Source organism: Hippoglossus stenolepis, chromosome 16 (genome assembly GCF_022539355.2).
Source record: "Hippoglossus stenolepis isolate QCI-W04-F060 chromosome 16, HSTE1.2, whole genome shotgun sequence".
NCBI lineage: Eukaryota > Metazoa > Chordata > Actinopteri > Pleuronectiformes > Pleuronectidae > Hippoglossus > Hippoglossus stenolepis.
In genome coordinates, this window is record NC_061498.1 from 16,519,594 (window position 1) to 16,543,153 (window position 23,560).

Consider the following 23,560-nt stretch of genomic DNA (forward strand, 5'->3'; position numbering starts at 1 on the left):
TCTCCATGAGGAGGAAATATGTTCATACCTTCCATTCATTTATTTTTTATTGTTTTTCCTTTTAATTTGATGATTATTTTAATATTATTTGCAATATTTCTCTTGTATTAATGCGTTGGACCCTTTATTAATGGTGCATTAAAATATTTTTTAAATAAATGAAAACTGCTTTTTTTTCTAAAATGATTTTCAGTGTCCTGCTGTTAGAAGTAGAGGTTTAAGGTTATGTCGACAATGATTAGTGTTTGTCTATAGGATGCTGACTGCCAAGTGGTGGATTACATGCTCGATACCAGCTACATAGTGTACAGATACCTAGCTGGTAGAGTCAACAGGAAGTTGTGGAGATCTCTGCACCTGCAACTTTTTAGTGTCAGAGGAAGCATTACAAAACTTGGATTTCCTCAGATGATGACGACAAGGGAAGCTCAGGGCTGATAGTGGCCCGAGTTACAAAATCTCTAGTCTCTGCCAAGCCATTGCTCTGTTATTCTATTAAAATAAATCAGATTCAATCCTTATCAGAATTTAAACTGAAAAAAACACTTTACTTATCCGCAGGAAATGTTGTTCACCATCTTCCTGTGGGTAGGAGGAAGGCCGGCTTATACTGGAAGGATATTGCCTGTCGGCGTATGGTGACGGTACAAACCAGCATTCTGTAACTCACACCACAGTTTCCTTGTTAGAGGTGTCGTTGATATTGTTCCCATGATGCCACCTAAATCAGCGTCAGTTGGGACTACAAGTTTAGAAATTCTGTAGCCCCCAACTTATCTGTTGTTAAGGCAAGCAGCCTATTGGCCACATAACATGTCAAACTATTAAGTATAGCTAAGTATGTCTGCATCCATATAAATAATAGAAAAGGAGTAAAGTTTAAGTGCAGACCTCCACCATCGTCTCAGACACATCACACACATTCAGTTGTTCTATTCTTCAACCAAACCTCTAAAATTACAAAGTTTTGTCTGAGTAGCAGGATTTCGGTGATGTCTAATTTAAGTGGTTCTGCCATTTACCTAAACTGCTCTAACACGCGTGCCTCAGAGGCAAATCCGTGAAATACAAATTTCCATGTGAGGCTGTAGCATGTCTTGGGGTGATTAACGTTGTTTAAACCTGTAAAGCAAGTACAGAATGTGTGAGAACGCTCCTAATGTGCGCAGGGATGGGACTTTGAACAGTTTTCCTCCGAAAGACAGTGTCCAACAGGCTTGAATTAACCTTTGAACTGTAGGTTTGTTAGTTCAGTCAACATTTGGCCTACATTCAAAATCCCACAACACAAGTAACATAAAGCCAGTGAAATGAAGAAGGTATATTGGATGTTCATAGTGAAAATCAGTGGACAATAAATGACATGTACAGTATCATTATTATTGCCATTTTATGTTGTATTATTCATTTGATATAATATTTTTTTGTAAACCACAGCCCCCCTGAAGTCCCAATAGGTGATACTTATATGTGATGTGTGAACCATGTCAAATGATTTGCTTATTTCTTCACCACAATATTATATTTGACATGAGTTAACAGCTTGACAGTTATCAGTGGCAATTTACAAAAACACAGGGGCTCACTGAATAATGAATCACTAAGTTTGTAGATCAGCTAAAATCCATTAATATGAAGAATGTTGGGTTGCCAGGTTGGGAAAGAGATCGTCTTCATTCTCAGACATTTTTTAGAATTAATATCAAAGCAATTTAAAAAAAAAGGCTTTATATGAAAAATTCTCCTTTGATGTATTTTATTTCGACATTAATCTCAAAATGTTAAATTAAGAAAATGTCTCCATTTCAGTTTGACTTTGATGTCAACATCATTCTTTAGACGGTTCGACTTTATTCTGGCAGGAAAAGTAATGGTCGTAAGGGAAGCATTTGTTTTCTCTTACGCCCAGTAACAGCCCTGTTCATGACGCAGGCTACAAATAAAGGTTTGTTTAAAACCCTCCTCCTGTTCTACCATAGGCTGCAGAGCGGAACTCAGCTCACCGACTACAGAGCCCCAGAGAAGCAGCAGCAGACACCGACTCTGCACCACAGCTCAGCGGCAGAATGTCCGACACTCAGCGGCCTCTCGTCTACCTCGTCACCGGAGGATGCGGGTTCCTCGGCCGGCACCTGCTGAGGATTTTGCTGGAGAAGGAGGACAAACTGGAGGAGGTGCGGCTGTTTGACAAACACGTGGATCCCAGTTTAAACGGACTGAGCTCAGGTAAAGACGAAGTCGGGTTTCTTGTGTTCCTGTTTGGAAAAACGAAACGGCGTTAAAAAATAAAAGTGTGAATTTAAAAGTTTAAACACAGATAGACTTGAAGATAAGACTCATTTCAAAATACTTTTTTATTTTTGACTTATTTATTTATACGAGCCATGGTTGTAGAGCTCTTGTCTTAGTTTTAGTTTAGTTTAGTTTCTTACCATCAGCTTGAACATGAGGAATTTAATGTGACTTTATAAAAACAGGTCAAGTCCTGATCTTCAATAGGCGGCGAGAAACTTGACACTAGTGTTTTCTTGAGTGTCCCATTGCATTTAATTCTCTGAGGGAAACTTGGTGTATCTGTTCAATTTAGTTCAATTTTATTATAGTCAAAGCACAACATTAATTCTACAACACAACATACATTATCTCAAGGCACTTAGAAAAGAGAGAGGGAGACTGATGACCCTCTTCTTAACTGAGGGGTGGGGCACTTTTCGCTATCATGGGTCAGTTTTTATAACAAACTTGCTGGGCCCTATTAAATTGCACTTATTACACTAACCTATAATGCTGTTGCTGGCATTGCTTCTCTTTGGTCAGGTGCCTGATGTCAGATGGTAGTGATGATGTAACAATATAATATTTAGGAAGATCTTCCTCCATCGCTATAGACGCCTCTCCACAAATTAGCCCAGATATGATTTTAATCACAGAAAAACTTAACTCCTGTTTTAATTAATAGCCCTATTTTGTATTATGTAACTGTATTAATGAGTTACATGGGCATTTAGTTGCTTAGTTTCTTATTCCTGTCCATGTCCTCAGTCTTTACTCAAGAGCCTCTAATGAGCGACTCTTTGCCAGAAAGTGACCATCTCAATGAAACACCACGGGTGCAGATCATTTGGGTTATACAGCATGTTTTATTCATCAGGTTTAATATTAGTGTGAGAAACAGGGATGGGTGGTTTAGTAAAAATCCCAACAGGGCATGATATTCATTTCCCTCACATGCTGTGTAATCACAGAATTACTCTGCATAGATAACAGCTGCACTCTGTATATACTGGATTGTCAACTGCCATACGTTTCCTGAGGCACTTCCTGAGGCAGCTGTCCTTTCATTCTTTACTTTGCCAATGTTGTCACCCCCGGGAGCATTTTGTGAAAGGGCATATATTTTATGATGATATAGGCGTGTGCTGGAACCAGAGTTGTGACTTGATGTGGTTGAACTTCCATTTGTGTCTGTTCTTTCTTTCTTTGCTGAGAAAAGTCATTAAATTTAATAAAAGCTAAGGAATGTGTTTCTCCTGGTGAGAAAGTGTGTATTAAGTTACACAAATACAGTAAATTACATTCAACAACGGCGTCCGTGTGAAGTCTGCGTCTCAAAACAAGGGACGCCTCATCCCTCAGTGGAAAATTATTTGTTCAGCTTCTAATATTTATTGTCAGAGTGCAGGGCTATAGCCATGTTGTAGATGCAGTGCACTTTGATCCAGTGACAGATCAGCTAAAGTTCACTCTCAGTAACACCCATTAAAGGCGTCCCACAGGAAAGTGACAAGACTGAATGTGTGGTTTTAAATGGTTTATGTTTCCATCTGGAGGAAAACATCTTCCATTCTATACTTAGTAAAGGTTTCAAATGGAATTGCAAACTTCAGGAGACTTCTGACTCTGAAAAGTCGCTTTACATGACAGAACTATTTGTTATCTTTCAGCATTTCAAGGACAGTGAATGAGAGCTCAGATAAACCTCAGGTCCATGACCTCCATATGCGATAACAAGACACCATGAAATCTCATGAGTTTAAGTGATCTGAAGGACGGCAGGGTGTGATTTTCCAATATTGTGTCTACCAGGGAGGGAGAGTATCTCTCTTTGACACTGTGGGGGATTCTGAAATTCACTGACTTCTTGGCTATTTGCTTTTAGAAGGTGTAAGAGGCTCCTAAATTGCCACAAGGTTTTTATACACATAAGTTATTATCTTGTGCACACAAGTTAATATGTGATTCATGTAAGAAGATCATTTATGTTGTATGCACAAGATTAATTAGGTTTCTCAGGAATGGTTTCTCAATACAATGTCCAGAAAAAGTTTTACACAGATACTTGAAATAGTATCGCTGTTGAAACAAGGGTGTGTTCTGACAACTGTGTCCACAATAGAGGTTTGTAAGTTTCATAATACTATGGACTTGGTTGGGAATCATTAGTTAATATGTATCATCAATAGTTTTAAACGTTTGTCCAAAGGACCTTGACAGATTTGATGCAGATCCAAAAAGGGCAGGTCAAATACAAATTTGTTAGTCAATAATTAATGGATCTTGAAGAATAAAACCAGACATAGTTAGGGGATTAATATCAATGAGTGCGTAGAAAATCCTTATAAATAAAAACATTGATTTTACAGATTAAAAAATATTTTATGAGGAGTAGTAATGTTTTTTCAGCTGCTGTATGACAAATGGAGCTAAAAACCATCAGAGGATTCTGTAGGGTATCAAGAGTTTATTGAGTTTAAGGGGACTGTTGGGCCTGGGTGGAACACTGCGCTCTACTGAGGGGCATTTGTATTGAAATGCTTTGTAGAGCTATTAGGGAAACAGTCATGATGCTGGGTCACATACAGTACCACATTTTGAAGTTGTGTCTTCCTGTTTTTCCCTCAGAGCGGACAAAGGTGGTGGTCATCCAGGGGGATATCACAGACTACAGCAACGTGTTGGAGGCCTCGCGGGGAGTGGATGTCGTCATCCACATGGCCAGTTTAGTGGATGTCTGGCACAGAGTCCCAGAGACCTTAATGTATGCTGTCAATGTCACAGGTGAGACAAGATGATGAAAGGGAGGCTGGGTGTGTTTTTTTGTTTCTGTGGAAAGCCATAAATTCCGAGGAAATCCACACCCTTGATGTTTTTTCAAGGACTTGTGGGGGAAAAAAAAGGTGTGTGTGTGTGTGTGTGTGTGTGTGTGTGTGTGTGTGTGTGTGTGTGTGTGTGTGTGTGTGTGTGTGTGTGTGTGTGTGTGTGTGTGTGTGTGTGTGTGTGTGTGTGTGTGTGTGTGTGTGTGTGTGTGTGTGTGTGTGTGTGTGTGTGTGTGTGTGTGTGTGTGTGTGTGTGGATGATGATGAGATGAGATGAGATGACCTGGTGTTTTGGTTTTGACGTCTAGCTGCCAGACAAAACAAACAAAACCTGATGTGATTTAATGAGGCTGTGAATCATTTGCCCAAAATATCACATCGGACTCCAACAAAACAACATAGTTCAATCCACCATAACAACAACACTCTTTTGAAAGTGATGTGTCTCTGGAATGCCGTGAAAGGATTCTTTCACATTTGGTATAAACTTGAACTTGGATTTTTATTTTTGCAGCCACTAGTGTTGCCAATTAAAACACTAGTTATATGCCTAACAACAATGACAGCAATGATCACTTCCATACAGGGTCAGTGGCATATCACACACATTACCCACATAATATAAGTTGTTATTTCCTTAAACAGCTGGGTGTGGCTCTCGGGAGTCTTTCGGGAAGCAGGGTGGTGTATGAGTCCTAATAAATTATCTTGGTTGTTTTCATGTGAATGAAACTTGTTGTCCAGTATAATACGGTGTTTCATTGGTGTGGGTTTTTTTAAACAATGAAAGGAATAAGATGTTCCAGGCTTTGGATGCTCAGACAACACTCAATAGTTGAATTGCTTCATTGTTGGGGTTTGGAAGTAAAATGGAACTTAAAAATGACAAAAACAGAAAATATTTCCAGCGTTATCCTTTCAGGAAATTCTTTTGTTTATTTGTTGGAATTCCCTGACTGTGACCTGTGTTTCTACGGAAATACATAATGAAACTCAGTTTCAGCAGGCTGTCAGATGCTTTTATTAAAACAAAAAATGTGTTTTTTATTGATGTGAATCTCATGCAAGATCCAAACTGAGGACATTGCTTATATTAACAGATTATGGTATTAAAATAGTGTTCTGATTCAGGGCATATGTCTGGGTTTTATGCCCCCAACAGTCCATCTCATTCCTCTTAAAGAAAAAAAAACTGGTTCTCTCCAGAAACATACTGCATCCTTCCAAGTTTCATAGTTGTCCGTCCAGTTGTTTTTGTGTAATCTTGCTTACAAACAAACAAACCAACCAACAATCAAATGGAAAGTGGTGAAGACATAACCTCCTTGGTGGAGGTTACTATCTGATCTTGTCAAACATGCTGGACATTATTCTTGCTTTAATCGAAATGTTAGCATTGCCATTGTCAAGATGTTAGCACGCAGCTAACTGGAAAGATAAGATGTAAGATATCGGACTGTGCCAAGGTCAGTCCCATGGATTTGGAAGATTAGACAGTTATTGACTTTGCTTATGTTACCCAATGATATTCAAGTCTTGTTTTTCCAATTTGAATATCCTCCATCTCTCTTCTCAGGAACGGAGAATGTCATCAATGCCTGTGTGGAGTGTGACATTCAGTGTCTGGTCTACACCAGCAGCATGGAAGTTATTGGTCCCAACGTCAATGGAGACCACTTTATCAGGTAGCCCTAAAGAAATATCATCATTTTCGTTTTTTCTCTTCGGTTATGCTTTGGCTCTTTGTCATGTGCTTCTGTGTTCACCTTCTTGAATCCTCTCTTTGTCCTGGCCGGAACGCACCATCATGGAAAATATGAAGCCAGTAGAGATAAGATTTGATATGGTCAAAACAGAGATGAAAACACACAGTATCCACTGGTTAATGGCTGTGTGGAAAGATATTGAACTCCAACATGTTTGACTAAAATGATTAGTAGTCATTACATTCTGTGAAAACTGTCATATCCTTTAGAAAGGTGGGAAGTGGTTTTATTAATGCTTAAAGTAGGAGACTGAAAAACTTCCACCTGTCATGTGCAGGGATCATGGCATTGTTTCTGATGGTGTGTGAAAATGTGAGGGTTTGTGTGTTTGTAAGTGTGTGAGTGTGTGTGTGTACGTGCACAGCTGCAGCTTTACCTCAGACGAATATTTCACATTCCTTCTCTGATTACGTCACGAGGCTGTGTCAGAGGAAAAGAACTAACCTTTGTCTGCTCTTGCTGGAAAGACTGAGTGGAAAGCTGCAAGAGGAGACGTGGCACAGACAAGATTCAGTCTATCTTTTTCCTTCCTCACCCTTGATCTTTCATGCTCACATTTCTCTCTCATAGATGACAATTCAAATAAACACCTGAATACTTCCTTTGACTGTTTGATCTTTTTCTTTTCTCAGGGGCAATGAAGATACACCTTACAATGTGAGCCACACTATGGCCTACCCCAAGACCAAGTCAAAGGCTGACAAAATTGTGCTGGAAGCTAATGGCACAGAGGTAATTTATTACAGCCTGAAAAAAACATTGCGTACATGTTTTTGTACATGTTCTGTTTACCTCCCCGTCTGATTCCTAACACTGACTTCTAGTTTTGCTTTCTTTCCAGCTGAAAGGTGGAAAGTGTTTACACACGTGCTCCCTTAGGCCGACGGGGATCTATGGCGAAGGGCACGAGCTGATAAAGGACTTCTACAAACAGGGACTTAAAAGGGGTGGCTTCATTGTCGGGGGCATCCCAGACAGCACTGAACATGGGCGAGTCTATGCAGGTGAGTCTAAACTTACTGATATATAACCCCAACTTTAGAGACGTGTCTGAGAAACGGTTGAATGTGGCTTTACAAGTCAAACCAACTTGTGATCTATTGATAGTTCTGAAAGCCCGTAACACCACTCAGCAGAGGAGAAACTGATGCATGCCTCACACGACTTATGTTCAGGACAAGGACTAAAAGCAGAAGTAGAACATCATGCAGCCACTTCCTCTGCAAGTCACAGGAAGTCTTTTTACGAGCAGTTCAGATGACATTAAACATAAGAAACCTGATGGTCTCTCAAGTTGAGGCATCAACAACAACCAGTCAGTGAGGTAAAGGTATGATGACAACATGAAATGGAATGCACAGTCGGAGGAGTCCGATCCAGATTTCTTGTTGTGATAACAAGTCTACGTGAACAGTATCATCCAGTCATCGGGGTGTGAAGCAAAATGAACACACTGAATACTGGCAGAGGAGATGATGACATTTTGGTTCAGCCTCAACATGCTTGTTTCGGTGTGAGCTCTCAGAGTTCTGTCATGGTATCATGACTGAATATCATCATCCCCATTGTTGCATTTGACCCTGAGTATCAGCCAACATGTATCAGTGGCTGATATTTTAAGCAGCCTCAAACATACAGATGTAAGGGCCAACCCGTAGTTGTACATGTAGTATACATTCAATTCTATAGTTTGGCCCCTACATGTATTATAAAAAGAATCTAGAACACTGGTTAACTGTTAGTACATTACACTCTGTAGATCTCTGTTAGGAGTTGTAGCAGCTGCTCAAATACAACAATAAACAAGATAAGACCCCAAAAATAGATAGATCGATGCACAGATAGGAATATATCAGTGTAATGTGGTCATAGATATGAAGCTACTAGGGTCCTACTCTAATCTTTTTTGTTATTTCTCTCAAGTTAAAAGTGTACTTCTTTGATGATTCAATCTGGTATTCATCCATTTGTATATGTTGCTAGGCAACGTGGCCTGGATGCATGTACTTGCAGCCCGAGCCCTGAGGGAGTGCCCGCAGACGGTCGGAGGTGAGGCTTTCTTCTGCTACGATGACTCACCCTACAAGAGCTACGAGAACTTCAACATGCTCTTCTTCTCCACGTTTAACTTCCAAAAAGTCCGCATTCCGTTTCTGGTGGTCTGGTTCATGGCCCTGATGAACGACTTGCTCCGTTGGATACTGAGCCCCGTTTATAACTTCACACCGCTGCTGAACCGTTACACGTGCTCCATAGCTTCTACCTCCTTCACTGTGCTCACAGACAAAGCCCTACGTTACTTCCAGTATCGCCCCCTGTACGACTGGGATCAGTGTCAAGCCCGCACACAGAAGTGGGTTGATACATTCCCTCTGGATCACCTCAAAAAATCATTATGTGACTAATGCAACATGCATCAGAAGCTGCTATGTAGACTCACAAGACATCAGATATATGCCGCATAAAAAAGGAGCACCCTGCTATTGATGACCATACAAAAGGGACTTAATATACTATTAATTATTCAATTTCAGATCAAAAAGATCTTTAATGATATGTTAGTGAGTGTCACTACAGCTATCTTGGTCTGCAAACTCCCAAAAAGGGCATTGTGTACCACTAACTAATTCGGCTTCCAATCTTCCTGAAATGTGCACATAGTTTTAGAACTTTTCAGAACAGACATAAAAGGAAACTTTAAAGGGTGTTGTCAAGGAAAAAGCCAATGTTGCACATGAAATTGTAGCTATGAAAAAAGGTGCCTTTTTATAAATGGGTTTTAACAAGTCTTAATTTCAAATATGACACTGATTTTGTCTGTAAAGGCAATAGTCAGATTGGTGCAAAACCTTTATTACTGCATTCATGTATGTCCAGCATTTATAGCTTAGCTATACAGAAAATATAGTTTAATTATTTGTTCATTTATTAACATTTATGTTGCTGATGTTTTACATCAGCATTGTAACTATGCCATATTTAAAAGCAATAAATTACATGTATATGGTAATATATTTTATTGATATAAATGTTGTATGCTGCATACTTTAAAGAACATTTACCGTTTAAATGACAGAAAAAGATCCTGTTTAATATAAGGTTTTGGGAATTTTAAATAAAGATTGTTTTGAAAGATTTTGTATTTGATTCACTTTACAGGAAGACACTGCATGTCCCTGTTATTCCTCCCCATACGTGATTTCATTCACATGTTTTTATTTTGATGTGCCATTGTGAAAGTTTGTCCCTCTGCAGACATTACTCTTTATGTCAAATGCCCTCACTATTTCTACACTGTGGTGAGTTCACTACGTCTAGGTTTCCATGGATATGAAGATCTTTGTTTATATGCAGGCGTGCCTCCCTCTGTGCTCTGTGGAACATATCCTCATACTTCGTAACAACCAGCTAGACAACATGTATTGGTTTTTATGTGTATATGGGAGTTGCCTTTGCAGGATAACTTGACGTGTTCCAGCATGCAAGGGGTGTCCCCCATTTCTGTGGTTTTTCCATGGCAATCCTCATGACAGTTCCTCGCCTGCTGGAATGAAAGGGGAAACCAGAAAAATGACTCACAATCCCCAACTGAACCTCTGATTGCCTCCCTGAACTAAACACAACAATCTGAAAGTGTGGGTCTTTGGAAGTGTAGAAATCATTGTGGATTATTCAAACACAGGCCTGCAAGAGTGGTAAACCAACTATATTTATATAGCACTTTTACAGGCTCAACCACGCTAAGCTTTTTACAGGACAAGCCACGTTCACCCATTCACACACACATTCATACAGCGCTTCTACATGCAGCACTTTTTCTTTCTAACACCATTCACACTGTGAGCACAGCTGTCTGGGGCAACCTGGGGTTCACTATCTTGCCAAAGGACACTTTGGAATGCAGACCCTCCCTTCCTCCTGAGGCACAGCTGCCCTTTGTATGCACTTCTCAGTGTGTACCCAATGAAAAGTGTGTTTGTGTAGTAATCTTTACCTCTTTGTTCAGACCAAATTTAGCATGAGGTCTCACTTTTTGGGCTCATCTTCGCCCCTTGAGCTATTGGAGTTGACACTTGGGTTTAGGGATAAAGGAGTTGGGTTTGGTTATTTATTCATTCATCTGTGAGTGTCCCTATAGTGATATTAGTACAAATGTGTGTGCGTGTGCTTATGTCCATACTCATTTCTTTCATAACCTCTCTAGGACCTTTTCCAGCATAAATAGTTGTGCAAACCTGTGTGTGTTCCTGTGCTTATATCTTAGTGAGAACCATTTTAAGCAGACCCTACAGAGTGAAGACATTTTTGGAAAGTGAGGACATTTTGGTCACTCCTTACTTCTTCAATGGGCTATTTGAGGCTTAAAACTTGGTTTTAGGGTTAGGCATTTAGTTTGGCTGGTTAGGGTAAGGGGCTAGGGAATGCATTATACCAATAAGTGTCCTCACTAAGATAGAAGTACAAATGTGTGTGTGTATGTGCATACTCATTTCTTTCATTACCTCTCTAGGACCTTTTCCAGCATAAATAGTTGTGCAAACCTGTGTGCGTGCGTGCGTGGGTGCTTGCGTGTGTATTCCTGTACTTGCATCTTAGAGAGAACCATTTTAAGCATCGACCCTACAAAGCGAGGACATTTTGGCCGGTCGTCGCTTATTGAAAGGGCTATTTGAGTGTTAAGGCTTTAGGGTTAGAATTAGGGTTAGGCATTTGGTTTGGATGGTTAGGGTAAGGGGCTACGGAATGCATTATGCCAATGAGAGTCCCCACTGAGATAGAAGTACAAACGTGTGTGTGTCAGCTGTGTTATGGTGAATCACCACATGGCTAAATCATGAACGGGCTATGAGAAGCATGTTATGAAAGGGAATTGCGTCATCTACTGGTGCAACTAAAAAACATCAAGGCGAAATACCATTGTAACATTAAAAATCTGTTTTCTATCATATGTAAGTATATGTATCGATTTACCCCAGTCTTTTTAATTTTAAGTAAGTTAAGATTTTGTAATTTCTCTGTTAAAGATTTACGTTTACAATAATTTAAAGGTTAATAATGTAATGACTACAGAAATGTAGTAAATGATTGTAATTGTAATTTTTTACAATTACATGAGAGTCCTCCGTATTGTCCTGCTGTGGAAGGGAGGCTCCTGTGCGGATGCGTGCGCGTCCCCGACCACACTGGCGAGAGCACGCACGTAGCTGTCAGTAGGAAATGCAGGCGGCTGGTGCTGGGTGTTCGCTTGTCGCTGTGCTTTGATCTATCCATCAGAAAGACGCCTTTTCGCCACAGGATGAAAACTGTGACTTTAGAGGCTTGTTTGAATCTGGAGGTTTCTGTGAGTCTACACGTCTGACTGAAGTAACGGGCACAGTGAGCGTGGCTAGCTAGGCTAACAAACAGAACACTACCAGAGCTAATGCTAGCAGTTATAGCAGGCTAAAATAAGCTAACCTGGCTAGGTGGTTACTTAGCCAGCTAGCTAGCTAGCTCGCCTATTACCGGACTTCTGCTCTCCCTGGTCCTCACGCCCGTCCAGCGGTTCCTGTCCCGGTCATTCGTGTTTTCGTTTCACGGAGGAAGTTGCGGAGCCGGAGCTGTGGCGGGGGGGCGTGCGGAGAGGAACCCCCTGGCTGTCCAGGCGGACGGATCGCAGTGACACGCCGGTGAGTTGAGCCAGAGGAGTTGGAAGTTGCAGTTGACGGGTGCAGCGGGGAGGACCAGGCCGTGGAAGCTGCTCGGCCTGGGCCTGGCAGGCAGACAGACAGACAGACAGACAGACAGGGAGGGAGGGAGGGTGGTGACTATTAGCTGTTAGTAAACCGTCTCTCGTGTGTGCTGAAGAGGGAAGTTGCTCCAAGCGAGGCCTCCAGAGGCTGTGAGAATAAAGTGGCCGCTGTGATCATCGCTCGCGTGTCTGAGAGCACCGCTGCAGACGGTGCCCTGCTACATCAGCAAAACACAGCACCAGCATGGTTCTCCATGGCGCTTTGTTGATAAGCTCAAATGATATTTTATGCAGCTTTGCCCACAGTAAAGAATTATTGTGATAAAGCGGAATATTATTGTGTTTTTTCCTTTTTTAATGTGAAGTCGGCTGACGGAGTGCTTTCACGTGCTTTTCTTTAATAATAATAATAATAATAATAATAAATAACATATACTCTTGCAAAAATAGATTAACCATGTGGAATTAGCTTATGTATACGTGGGTGAATAGGGCAGGTTGCTTGACACATTAAATGTTTTTGTCGTTTTATTGTTATTTGCAATAATATATATATATAGATATATATTTGCATATCAGAATGTATATATCTGCACATTATTTCACATGAATGGTATGAATCATATTTCTATGATTTTTAAATAGTTCCCTTCTCTAACTGCTTCTCCATCTTGTCTTTTCAATTCAATTTAAACAGTTATAAATTGGCTTTTCACTCACTTTATGTCAAATGTTGACCTGTGCAGTTTTCAGCATCATGTTGTGTACGTCTATCATCTCTGTATTTGTTGGAGAGATTGTTTATTGCTGAAGTTATTACATAATGGATACTTTCCCTTTGGCAAATGAATAACTGTCCTCCATCATTTTCTCTCTATTTGTAAAGAAGAGATCAGGGTGGAACCATGGCTGAACTCTCCACCTTATCCCCAACCCCATCTGCGCTGGGCGATCCGCATGCAGCTCCCTCCATCCCTCCATCCTCTGCATCCTCTCTCCCTGTTCCCAACAACTCTGCTCTGGAGTCTAAACCAAAGTCTGCCCTCTACAATGACAACGCTCTGACTGGAAACACTTCTACAGCACTGTCGGGGAGTTCACCCGAGAGTCCCCACCCACCCTCGAGTCATCTCAAAACCACTGACGAGACCCCCGTCCCATCATTGGTACCTGAGGTTCTTCAGAGAGAGGAATCGACAGGGAGAGATGTAGAAACTGGAGTTCCAAACAATAAGCGGGAGTCTCTGTCCAGTGACCAAGTTGCTGCAGAGATCGTGAATACTGCAACAGAGACACCAGCACTATCGGGTGAGCCATCAGCTCAGAGTGAAGAACAACAGGCATCCCCCTCTCCTGATCTTAATCCCGCTCCTAACCTTTATCCAAATGTGCGTGTCACCCATGCCCCAAATCCCGTCTTGGATGGTGGTCACTTTACAGCTGACCGACCCCAAACCACTGCAGATTCCAATCCCACACCTGCTCCTCCAGCATCCACCGGTACAGCATCACCAACAGTGACAGCAACAGCCGAAGAGGAGAATCCTCAGCCACTTCAACAAACACAAAACCCCCAAAGTGAACCTCCCCTTCCTCTGTCCACAAAGCCCGATGCCCCCAAGGAAGCAGAGAAAGCAGAGCAGCCTAGCACCCCAGCCGGAGGCGAACACCCCAGCCCCACTGTCCCATTGATCCATGAGCCAGCCTGTGCCCTCCCAATGTACAACCCCAAGCCCCGCCCAGCCCCTGATACCCTCAGCTACCTGGAGTCAGCTAGCCTTATGTCAGGGACGTTGGAGTCCCTGTCTGGGCTGGGAGAGGATGGGAGCTCTGTGGGCTCAGACTCGGAGATCAACGGCCTGACGGTCAAGCGCACTGATAAATATGGCTTCCTGGGTGGTAATCAGTACAGTGACTGCAGGTATGTATTAGGACATTAACTTCACACATCACGCTCACTCCTGGCTAATGTGCAGAATATTGATCATATCTTCTTTAACTTCTGTTTGATTATATTTAATGACAAGATCTTAAGATATTATAAAATTTGAGATGCATATTCAGTATGGTTTTATGAAGGAGATAATGAGAAACATATTTTACTGTTTACAATATTACAAAACATGCACTTATGACCTGAGAATTAGTTTACACAGATTAATGTAAAGCCTGCCTGAATTATCTTCTTTTAATTGGCCACTTTGCCTTGTCCTAAAATCTTAGTCACACTGTCATCAATCCACCCCAAAGACATCATCTCCTTTTGGTCTCGCCCTCGCTTTCCTGTCTTCCTCTCCCGTCTGCGGCTCTAAACGTATCTGACTGTCTTTTATTTCCCCTTGGTCTGACTCAGATAATGCTGAGAGCGTTTTTTTTGTGTGACTCAATATGTACTGACTGTGTGACTCGGTGCTATCACCCCTCACACCCATCTGCTGTCTTCCTCTCTTTAAAAATAAATAAATCAGATGTGCTTCTACTCTTCTGACAAGCTAATTGCTCTCCCACTGTTAAATAATTAAAAGTCTATTGATCTACCATCAGTAGTGGCAGTGCATTCTGGCCAATGTTAAGGATGTCTTGTGTCTGCGCGGTTTAGCTCAGGTTGGGCAAATGAATGTTAGACAGAAAGTGAGGTAATCCATTTGTGACATGAGATTGTTGATGGTCCTTGAACACAGCCTTGCTATATTTAGGAATATTAAAAAGAAAAAGTCCACAGCCCAGTTCTGTCAACGATGGTGTCATTTTATATTACTCACTATTACAGTGAAATGGAACTCCGAGTCGAAGTTGCCAGACAGAGGGAGATGAAATGGATTGATATGTTCAACAACTGGGATAAGTGGATCAAACATCGCTTCCAGAAGGTACGCATGGCAGCCTGTCAGATCTTTGTGTCGTGGGATTTATCTAAAATTAGAAATTTGAATCACAAACCATTGGTAGTGTTTTAAAATGTACTTGATTTTGTACTTGTTTACTTTTATACTTTACATTATGTCAAAGCTAATACCCTGTTTATCTGTTTGCGTGTTATAGGTGAAGTTGCGCTGCAGGAAGGGCATTCCATCCTCTCTCAGATCCAAAGCTTGGCAGCTGCTGTCTAATAGCCAGGAGCTCTTAGACGCCAACATAGGGAAATTTGAGGTATCACTGTCTTCATAATTATTTTTGTAATGATAATTTATAGATTAAATGGAGAGGGTAAAACAGAAGACATAAATTCAGAGACACGTGTACAGTTCATTACATGTGGGTTCGGGCAGAGTGTCCTCCTTCATATTCAAGGAGAAACAAGGAAGGAAGAAAGATACAAACAAAACAGGCACCAATACCCAATCATTTTTCTGAACAGTCTTATTTCTCGCAATATTTTTCACCTGTCTTTCAGTAGATGAACAAGTCACTTTTATAAGGAGGGTAGATCATTTACACAACAACACTTATGTCACCAATACTAAAACAGCAAAGACATTTTCTGAACAATACTTGGAAAATACTTTTATTCCCAGTCACCTGACACCTAAATTGTTTTTATTCTTCAAATCTGCTCCCTTAATTCTTGCACTTCTCTCGCTCGCTCCATAGAAAGCTGTAGTAATAAAGAGCTGTGACCAAGCTGCTAGTTGGACTGAGGAACTTGCTCAAAGTGGGGATCACTGTGAGGGGACATGTGGCTGAGTCGGCCAATTTCAGCTCCTGGGGTGCTAAAGGGGCGCAGGCGCACACCTAGTGAGCTGTAAGCCTCTTATCATGACCGGTAATCCTGCCTGTCAGAGCTCTGCCCCCATGTCCACAGTGGAGCGGGGTCTGGCCTTAGTTGGGTCTGAGTCCAAGCCGTCAGATTAGTATTGTTTATGTTGTTTGAGGAAGAATTTTGCGCCTATCTTTTTTTGTTTTTACTTCATTGTCTCTCAACTGTGGTCATATACAGGACTTTACAATCTGATCCACTTCAATGGCTAATTCATCTATTTAAGTATTCCAAAAGATACTGAGAATTTATCTAAAACGTGTGTATTCTTTTTTTGTCACTGCAGGAGCTGGAGAGAGAGCCGGGTGAGGCTAAATGGTTGGACATTATAGAGAAGGATCTCCACAGACAGTTCCCCTTCCATGAGATGTTTGCTGCTCGGGGGGGCCATGGGTAAAAAAACAAAAAACCTTTTAGTCTTTTTTACTCCTGCACACTGTATATAAGCCACTAATATTTGTGTAGACTAGCTTGGCTTATCTGCTTGTGGTGGGTGGATCTATATCAGGTCAACGTCACAAAGTGATCTATAATGGCCTGAGAACTGTATCTAGGACATATCTGTCAGTAAGAATACATGATTCCCATTGGAAATTGGGTTTTTCGAGTAACAGATTGAACTGTACAACTATGGTGTAAATTTGTATTGGTTGAAAATAGCAGCACCAGCAATTATTTGTAAACCAACAGTGTTATTTTCTTTAGGAAGTGATTGAAATGTCCTATCATTCTTTTTTGTATTTTTTGTTTTAACCACTGGATAATAGATAAAGTGTTTGTTCATGCAGCCAACAGGACCTGTACCGCATCCTGAAAGCCTACACCATCTATCGGCCTGATGAGGGATACTGCCAGGCCCAGGCGCCCGTCGCCGCAGTGCTGCTCATGCACATGCCTGCTGAGGTAAGGGGGGGCTAAGCCGGTGGGGGACACATTCTCACTAAGTCTGTGGGACACAAAAAGGGTTTTATCAGCATTAATGTAATGCTAATTACTAATGTAATGAACAGACTGACAAAGCATCAGAAATACTTGTTGTGTTATTATTCTATTACCACAATTGGACTAGAATCTGGGAAGAAAAACAATTTAATACCGTCATTGACATGTTACTCCACCACAGAAGGACTTCAAACATGAGCATGCATCACACAAGACTGTAAAATATGTAGTATACCCAAGTATGATTTTGAATGAGGCAGAAGATTTTCCAGCTTAATACCAAATCAAGTGGTACAGAGGAAGATGAGTTGATACCTCTGAGACATTGCAAGCTGCACTTCGATTATACGAACACATTTGTTGCGAAACCATGTTTTTTTGTTTTTGTTTATCTCTCCTCACCCGACACATTAGTGAGTGAGCAAAAAAACTGAGACTTAATTTTGTAATTATTCCATTGAGGTTACCTACTAAATTAGAAATGGTAGCAGATAACAGACACTGGTCTGGTGATACTGCTGACTGACGTGATCCTCAAGTAGCAGTGTGTGAATTTGAATGAGTCAGACTTTATTTGTTTGGCCCTTTTCATGCAAACAATGTAACAAGAACTGCATTACAGTTTAAAAACAATCACCACCCACTCCTCCACCCACTCCTATTCTAGCACAGAGCAGAACAATGAGAACAGGAAGTGAAGAACAAATGAGGAAACGCCAAATGTAGTTGAACAAAGAAGGATGATAAAGATGAAATAATAAAGCACTAAAAAAGATTGAAATGAATACACAAACTAACAAATAAAATAAGTATAATTCAATAGCATTTCAACAATGTTTATTGTAAACTTTCACACTGAAATGTACTCTTATAATAAAATAAATATTATTTTCTCGTTTTAAGTAAAATAAGGTTTGAATACAAAATAAAGAGCTTTTGAAAAAGTCATCTTAAATTATATTGCTTTATTTTTGAAAAAATTTATAAAAAGATGTAGTTTGAGTTTACTCTATTTCTTTTTTTCTTAATATATAACTACATTTCACAAATAAACATTCTAAACAAACCTTAACAACTAAACAGCTTTAACGCTTTGTTCCCACTTTCTCTTGTTTAGTGAAGTGAACTCTTCCGTGTGCTGCCAGGATTCACTACCGTAAATACAGAAAAAGCTGAGCAGGTTAAAATAAGACTACCGTAAATGCGAGAAAAAGAGCTGTGTACATATTTAGTTTTCATATATTTGTTTCCGTCCTCACAACAAACACGGGAAGAAGGAGAGAATATTTAGTTAATGACTAGTGTGCGTATTGTTCTTTTTTTAAAAGAAGCAGGAAATAGAAGCAGGAATTGATATTGCAGTTGTGCTTCTACCCTCTGTGTTCATTTAAACATTTAATCCTCATGTACTTTTGTTTGCAAACGTAAACTCTTCACTTTCACTTGTTTCTCAGCAAGCATTTTGGTGCCTCGTACAGATATGTGAGAAATATCTCCCTGGCTACTACAGCGCGGGGCTGGTGAGTGAATGAACAAATCGTTTTTTTTACTCTGACCTTCATGTCAGTTATTTTCGCTTTATTGATCTGTCTTTTTTTAAATTCCTTTTAGGAAGCGATCCAGCTGGATGGCGAGATCTTCTTCTCTCTGCTACGACGCACATGTCCGATGGCGTACCGTCACCTCAAGAAGTTCAAGATCGACCCAATCCTCTACATGACTGAGTGGTTCATGTGCATCTTCTCACGCACTTTACCATGGGCCTGTGTACTGCGTGTATGGGACATGTTCTTCTGTGAAGGTATCTTTCATAATTACGTGGTTCATAAAATGTTCATATAAGCTTCAGTATATATATTGAGTCAAATTGAGTATAGTAGTTAAGTATTGAGATTTTATTTTTGCTCTAGTTTGTCAGAAAGGGTAATTAACTGAGGTCTCTTGTTGCAGGAGTGAAAATAGTGTTTCGGGTGGGCCTGGTGCTACTGAAACAAATGCTTGGCTCAGTGGATAAACTTCGAGAACTGCAGGGCATGTATGAAACAATGGAGCGCCTGAGAAACATTTCTCCCGAAAGTGTCAGAGAGGAAATAATAGTACAGGAGGTGAGTTTTCCTCCTCAGACACATATACGAGTAAAATCTGCTTCTGTTTTTACTCAGACTCATGAGTTATGAGTCACTTTGCCCCGTAGTGCCCGGTATAGTAATCTTCAGTTCCTCTGTCTGTCTCATCCTTGTCTGATGTGTCCAGATTGTTATACTCCCAGTGACGGAGGCGCTCATCGAGAGGGAGTGCAGCATCCAGGTGAGGAAGTGGAGGGAGTCCAGGGGGGAGCTGACACACCAGCCGGGCCGCCGGCTCCATGGTACGAGAGCCATCTATGAGTTCAAACGACGTGCTGCCTCCATCAGCTCCGGTGGCAGCTTCTCTTTCCTTGGAAGCCCGATCCCTCCACCAGGACCACTCAGGGCCTCATCCAGCCTCCTCTCACTGCCGGGCTTCCGCAGGTCTAGGGCTCCTTTCCTATCCCAAAGCAAGAAGGGCTCCTTCTCAGGGCCCTCAGGAATGGACGGCCTGCCGCCTCAGTCGCCACCTGTAGTAACATCAAGCCCGGTTCGAGGCCCCAACCACAAACCCCCCATTCCCCCAGGGGCAGGTCAGAGGGCAACCCCAGCCCACATTCAGAGCCCCTTGGTCGGGAGTGCGGCTGGCCCATCACGTGAGCCTGCTCAGCCCTCAGAAGGCTCCTTAGCACAAGGCCAACCTGCAGCTTCAGTACAGAGCACACCACCACCTCCACCCACCACGCTATCCCCCTCCCCGAAGATCGTCTCAGAGCAAATTACTCCCACTATCCCTTCACCTACTGCAAACAACTCCCCTCTGCCCCTATATCCAGAGTCAAAAAAAGAAGCGGTGGCAGTGGCTGACGCCACAACCGGAGAGGAAGAGGGAAAGAAGAAGAAGAAAAGCAAAGAAAACACCAAGAAAAAGGAAAAGGAAGATGAGAAGAAAAAAATGAAGGAAAAGAAGGAAAAGGATAAGGCTGAAAAAGAGAGGCTCAGGAGGGAGAAGGAGAGGCTAGAAAAAGAGAAGAAGAAAGGAGGAAAGAAAAAGGACAAAGGGGGAGGAGAGGCTGAAGACAAAAATGGAGCCGCAGCAGCGAAAGATTCGGCCTAGTTTCCCACCCCGTCATTCCAGGATTATGAAAAGGGACACTGAACAAAAAGAGAGGTCAGGGTAACAAAGACCCCCCAGAAACAGAAAGAGTGATAGATTAACAAAAATGGGATGGCTTCCTGTACAATGCATCATTTCAGACTTAATGTAGTCGCAGGACTATGGTGGAGAAAACTGGATCATGGTTTTAATAGCACCTCGGGGAGCTTTTGCCCCCTCACTCAATGCTTTCTTTTTCATTGATTTTTATGAAGATGGGACAACTTTCCTTTTTCAACTGGAGCACGGGCTGTGAGTCTGAATCATTGTTCAAAGGATCCGTCATTTTCTCTCTTGGTTTTTTTTAAATTATTTTCATTTCATTTTTTCTTTTAATCCGATTGATGGCAGTGGTTTGAGAAACATCGACTCGAGGGTTTGTTTAATGTTTGCAGAAATAGTTAATGGTGCCATAGAGTATGTAAATAACAAGTCTACCTACAGTACATAGGATGTTGTTAGCACTCCGTACACCCGTCTGATCTCATCTGTGGACAGGTTATCTGCTGACTGGGAAAAAGAAGAAGAAGAAAACCCCTTGGAAGTCGTCTCAAATGCAGGCACTGAAAACAGAAATGCTAGTTATGTTGTTGAGGATGTATTTATTGTCATGTTAAATGTTGTGAGTGAGTGTGTGCCTTAGTAGTATAGTGAAAAGTGTTACTGTTCTATGTGTGGCCTCCCTTTTTTCAGTCTCCCTCCGCCTGCTTTTTTTTTGTCATCATTGAATCCTCTGTGTGGTTCTTCCCTCCCGTCTGGATTCAATCTGACAGAGAGAAAAAGAGGGAGAAAGTTTCAAAGTACAACCAGACACCAGGTAGTGGTGGCCATTTTTTATATTTAATTTTTAGTTTGCTTTTGTCTCTGACAAAACACACAGGGAGATTCATCGTTTTTATTCCAAGCCCCCGTTTAACATTTCTCCTGTCTGAGTTTCTGAATCATAGCGAAAAAGCAGGTTCAACTCAGCCATGTCTTTGAAATTTGTATTATTTTGCTTTCAACAAACGTACATGCATTTATTTTAGCCAAATTTCAGAATGGGGATAAGAACTCAAGTTCATCAACTCATCATTAGAATGTGATTTTGAGTGTTTTAAGAGAATGAAGGATGATTTTTGCACTTGTGATCTTGTCACAAAGCACCACTTAAGTTGTCCACTCCGTTACCGTAGTGAGGTAGAAGAGTCTCCACGGGCCAGTTTCGCAGTTTGAAATCTGTGCCTCGAGGACCTATAGGAAGCCACTTGACTGGAACTGCCAGGTGTGCCAATGTAGCATTAACCTCTGACCTTTGACCTTCGGGCTCTGATGTATTTATGTATAAAGTGGTTAATTTAATCAAATATAGTATATTATGAATTATTATTATTATTATTTTGGATCTGAGTATTTTTCTATGCGTGTAAGAGACACCTGGATGACTGGAACGATGGCGGACTACACAGTGTAGTTGCAGGAGGATCATTTTAAAGTGTTTGTTTTTCAACTCCCCTTTCCTTTATTTGCACGTTGAGTCCTCTGCTTTCTACACAACGTTTTCGATGCATGTCTTTTTGCTATTGTTTACTGTTGGTTCAGTCAACTTAGCTTCACGAGTCTCCGGTTTACTGAAGTGCAGTATTAAAACAAACGGGGGGGGCCAAAAACGGGGCCTCCGGTCGAACAAATGATGAAACGAGTGACACAGACAGAACATTTGGGAGTTGAAGGTCTTAATGTAAAATATACTCTGAGGTGATTTTTGAGCTTTGAATCGTTCTTTAATTGGAGATCTTAAGTATGTCTGTCTCACCGCGTTGTGTTGTAACATTCATAATGACGTATGGACTAAATCCCTAACCTATTTACACTCAGTGTCCTGTACTGTAACATATTTATGCATTCATGAAACGGCACTGAACCCCATCGGTATATGAAGAACAGTGCCAGCTAGTTATTGTAAAACCATTTGATGGCAAAAAAAAAAAACCACATTGATGCTCTTTAACTGTGCTGTTTTCGTAGTTAAGGATTAGAGGGACTTTTGTGTACTTGTCGCCAACATGTCCTCCACTGTTTTTCACTTCAGGTCATCACGCGGCTTTCATATGAACATATAAATACCACACACACCCTCCTCTTTTCTTTTTCTTCTTTTTTTGACGCCAGTGCATTTATAGGCACAGATTTGCGTAGTGTTAGTGAGGATAACCTGAACACATCTATGCAAACCTTACTCCATCATGTCTGTTGATAGCGTGTAGCGACAGCAGCACTGATTTCCCGTCTTGATTCAGATAATCAGATGGACGCCATGGAAAAATGGATTTTGTTCCTCAGTAGGTGTTTTTATTAGCACACGTTCAGGCCCGTGGACTTCAATGTTTCTTGAGCAATACATCCTCGCAGCTCGTCTTTTAACGACAGCATAATTTCTCTGTGTTCAGAGGACTCGAGGCGTCGCACTGATCAAATTAATCTCTCGCGATCTTGGGATTTCCTTCTCGTGGAATCAGCACTTAGCTCTGCATTATCGAGGACAAATCAATCAAATCCATTTCTATCAGGTCTCCTTGACCTTGAAATCGTCATTCTTGATTACATTTGATTAGGAATGAACCTACCGATGCAAATATTGAAAGAAGCATTTCAGCTGTTTTGTTTTTCTCCCCATGTCGTTGCGTCTGTTGTGTTTTTAAGTTTACATGTCACTCTCTCCGGCGAAAGTGAAATAAAATCATAGCTAATTGAATTCATTCCTTCAGATCTACAACTGATGTATTTAATTGATGATGATAATGACATTTGTGATGAGTAATAAACCATAATATATTAAATCATCATTGAGTTTCTGTCTGTGCTTGTGGAGGATGAACATTTTCAGCCTCAAGCTCTGTGACTATTGATCATATGACTGCTGGTCATAGTCTACAGAAACATTATGGATTTGGGGCCACAGATAAAACAACAATTGCTCCTGCTGTAACAGCTGCTTTGGTCTTGACTTTACCATTAATGCATCATACACACACACATATAGATGTTCTACTCTTCAACCAAGCAG

The 23,560-nt window shown here is 41.2% G+C and overlaps 2 protein-coding genes across 3 annotated transcripts; both read left to right on the forward strand.

Annotated features, from left to right (window-relative positions):
* The first annotated feature begins 1,973 nt into the window (after positions 1–1,973).
* Positions 1,974–9,997, forward strand: hsd3b7 (hydroxy-delta-5-steroid dehydrogenase, 3 beta- and steroid delta-isomerase). Its single transcript, XM_035181526.2, has 6 exons — positions 1,974–2,226; positions 4,903–5,058; positions 6,673–6,781; positions 7,495–7,594; positions 7,704–7,866; positions 8,846–9,997. The coding sequence occupies exons 1-6, from the start codon at positions 2,067–2,069 to the stop codon at positions 9,265–9,267; spliced, it is 1,110 nt and encodes a 369-aa protein (XP_035037417.1). The 5' UTR covers positions 1,974–2,066; the 3' UTR covers positions 9,268–9,997.
* A 2,037-nt stretch (positions 9,998–12,034) lies between these two features.
* LOC118123875 (TBC1 domain family member 10B) lies at positions 12,035–23,339 on the forward strand. Of its 2 annotated transcripts, none has more exons than XM_035181522.2 (10): positions 12,035–12,531; positions 13,480–14,514; positions 15,364–15,463; positions 15,636–15,743; positions 16,637–16,743; positions 17,139–17,253; positions 18,747–18,812; positions 18,904–19,093; positions 19,243–19,397; positions 19,546–23,339. In XM_035181522.2, the coding sequence occupies exons 2-10, from the start codon at positions 13,499–13,501 to the stop codon at positions 20,473–20,475; spliced, it is 2,787 nt and encodes a 928-aa protein (XP_035037413.1). In that variant the 5' UTR covers positions 12,035–12,531; positions 13,480–13,498; the 3' UTR covers positions 20,476–23,339. The 2 variants fall into 2 exon arrangements, with proteins under 2 accessions (XP_035037413.1, XP_035037414.1); XM_035181523.2 differs by having other exon boundaries at positions 13,483–14,514.
* Positions 23,340–23,560: the final 221 nt, after the last annotated feature.